Source organism: Raphanus sativus, unplaced genomic scaffold (genome assembly GCF_000801105.2).
Source record: "Raphanus sativus cultivar WK10039 unplaced genomic scaffold, ASM80110v3 Scaffold0124, whole genome shotgun sequence".
Classification (NCBI taxonomy): Eukaryota; Viridiplantae; Streptophyta; class Magnoliopsida; order Brassicales; family Brassicaceae; genus Raphanus; species Raphanus sativus.
In genome coordinates this window covers 27,506-29,477 of record NW_026615444.1, presented here as the reverse complement: position 1 = coordinate 29,477, position 1,972 = coordinate 27,506, and the positions used below count along the sequence as shown (strand labels likewise).

The following is a 1,972-nucleotide window of genomic DNA, read 5'->3' as shown; positions in this document are numbered from 1 at the left end:
CTCCAAGGTCTTAAAATCCTTATCAAAACTCCAAGGTCTTAAAATCCTCATCAAATCACAAAGGTCTTAAAATCCTTAGCAAATCTCAATAGGTCCTAAAATCCTAAGCAAGTCTCAACGGGTCTTAAAATCCCACAAACAAATTCAGGTTCCCGAGAACCCCCACCTAAGGTGTCCAGATTAAACTTAGGTTCCTAAAAACCTTGAGCTAATCCCGATACTCCAAGAATTCCTCTTAAGGAACTAAAAACGACCAAAGTCTTCCAGACTTATCATAAAATTCGATCATGATCAAGTTGTCATATTTTATGACTAAAGCCAAAAACTCAAAATGAAACGAAAACCAAGTTTGAAATTAAACCAGGGTTTAAAAGCCTCCCCAGGCTAACAAAGATTCGAAGTGTAAACAGATAAAGGTTTAAAAGCCTCCTCAGGCTATAAGTCTTAGAAACAAATGAAACAAAGCCCATCGGGCAGAAATCCTAGAAAACATGAAAGAGCCTCAGCTCTTAGACTTCCTTGTCATCCGAGCTCTTCTCAGCTCCCTTACCAGCTGGATCTTCCTCCTCAGGGACCTCCTCCTCCATCTCCTTGTCATTACCTCCAGAGGCGGTTTCGACTGGGGCTGAGCAAGAACCCACCAATCCCAAATTAGAACCAAACTCTCCAGAAAAGGAGAGATTAAACATATTAACCTCAAAAGTACCTGAGCTCTCAGAGAGTTGGGGAAGAGGGAGCTTGCCGATCGAGAAGTCCGAGACCTGAGCCTTCTCGTATGCCGCAACAGCTTCCGGCATTATTGCCACCAAGCGATCATACTCATCTTGAGTACTCTTAATCTCGCCATCCAGCATGTCTTTCAGGAGCTCGGTGTTGGCTTGAATCTCTTGAGCATGAACCAGGAGGTCGACTTCGTCCTTCTTCTTGGAGAACTTCTCCTTGACAACAACCAGAATTTTGTTGTAGGCTTCGGCTACCTACTTTTTTCCTCTCCGGACGGCTAGCCTGACCTCAGCTTCCTTGTTCTTCTGGCTGCTCTGAGATGTGGCAATCAGCTCCTTGACTTGATACTCGGCTATCTTCCGAGCAGCATCCAACTCCCCAATCTTCCTATTTTTCACCTGGAGGTCAATCAGCTGGCTCTCGATCGTCCCTTGCTGAGCATCACACTTGGAGCCAAGTCTCTTTACCTCAGCTTGGAGATCCGAGATCAGAGCCCGAGTCTGATTAAGTTCAGTCTTGTTGGCCTTGACCAATTCAGTGACCTGGGCTAACTCCTCGGCACTGGGAGCATTGTGTACAGCATCCTCAAATTTGAACTGAGCCCTGTTGATAGCACCAGCCAGCTACAGAAAACGGAAAACGATTTAGTAAAAATCGTCCAAAGAAAAAGTTAAAAGATGAAATAGACTTCATACCTGACCCATGTGATGAGCAATATCGACGTACTCATCCTTGTGCGTGAGATTGGAGATCGAGGGGAGGGAACACCCGGGACTCTTCATATGCCTCATCAGAGTAGCCAAACCCCACGGATCGTCCAAAACCGACCCATGCTTCGAATGAGCAAAGTTCCAGCCAACGGTTCCTCCTCTGGAGGAGGAGGAGGAAGACCTCGAAGGTCTGTCAACCTGGTCAGTTCGGGACCTCTTGCTCCTCGGGGGCTCAAACTCTGGAGGATCCCTCGCCATTTGAGGATCGGCCTCAGTCATCGGGACCTCGGAGGGAATGCCAACTTCCTGAACCTTAGGCTCCGAAGAGCCAACACCTTTAGCAGGAGCAGAGCCTCCTTCGTCAAGAGCCTCCTTCACAGAGTCAAGGAAGGATCCTCCCTGGTTCTTGTCACTCCCTCTAGAGGAGCTGGCAGCCTTGGTCGATCTACCCCTGGAACGGAAGGAAGGTTGAATTGGCATCTTCTGTGATTGAGTCTTCGAGGAAGTACTTGCTCCGGAGGAAACTTCGAGAACTGAAT

The 1,972-nt window shown here is 47.5% G+C and overlaps 1 protein-coding gene across 1 annotated transcript; it reads right to left on the bottom strand.

Moving 5' to 3' along the window:
- Positions 1 to 384: 384 nt before the first annotated feature.
- On the bottom strand, positions 385 to 1,544 carry LOC130501211 (uncharacterized). The gene is made up of 3 exons (XM_056996095.1): positions 1,419 to 1,544; positions 707 to 1,346; positions 385 to 625 (listed from the first exon to the last, which is right to left on the bottom strand). The coding sequence occupies exons 1-2, from the start codon at positions 1,512 to 1,514 to the stop codon at positions 978 to 980; spliced, it is 465 nt and encodes a 154-aa protein (XP_056852075.1). The 5' UTR covers positions 1,515 to 1,544; the 3' UTR covers positions 385 to 625; positions 707 to 977.
- Positions 1,545 to 1,972: the final 428 nt, after the last annotated feature.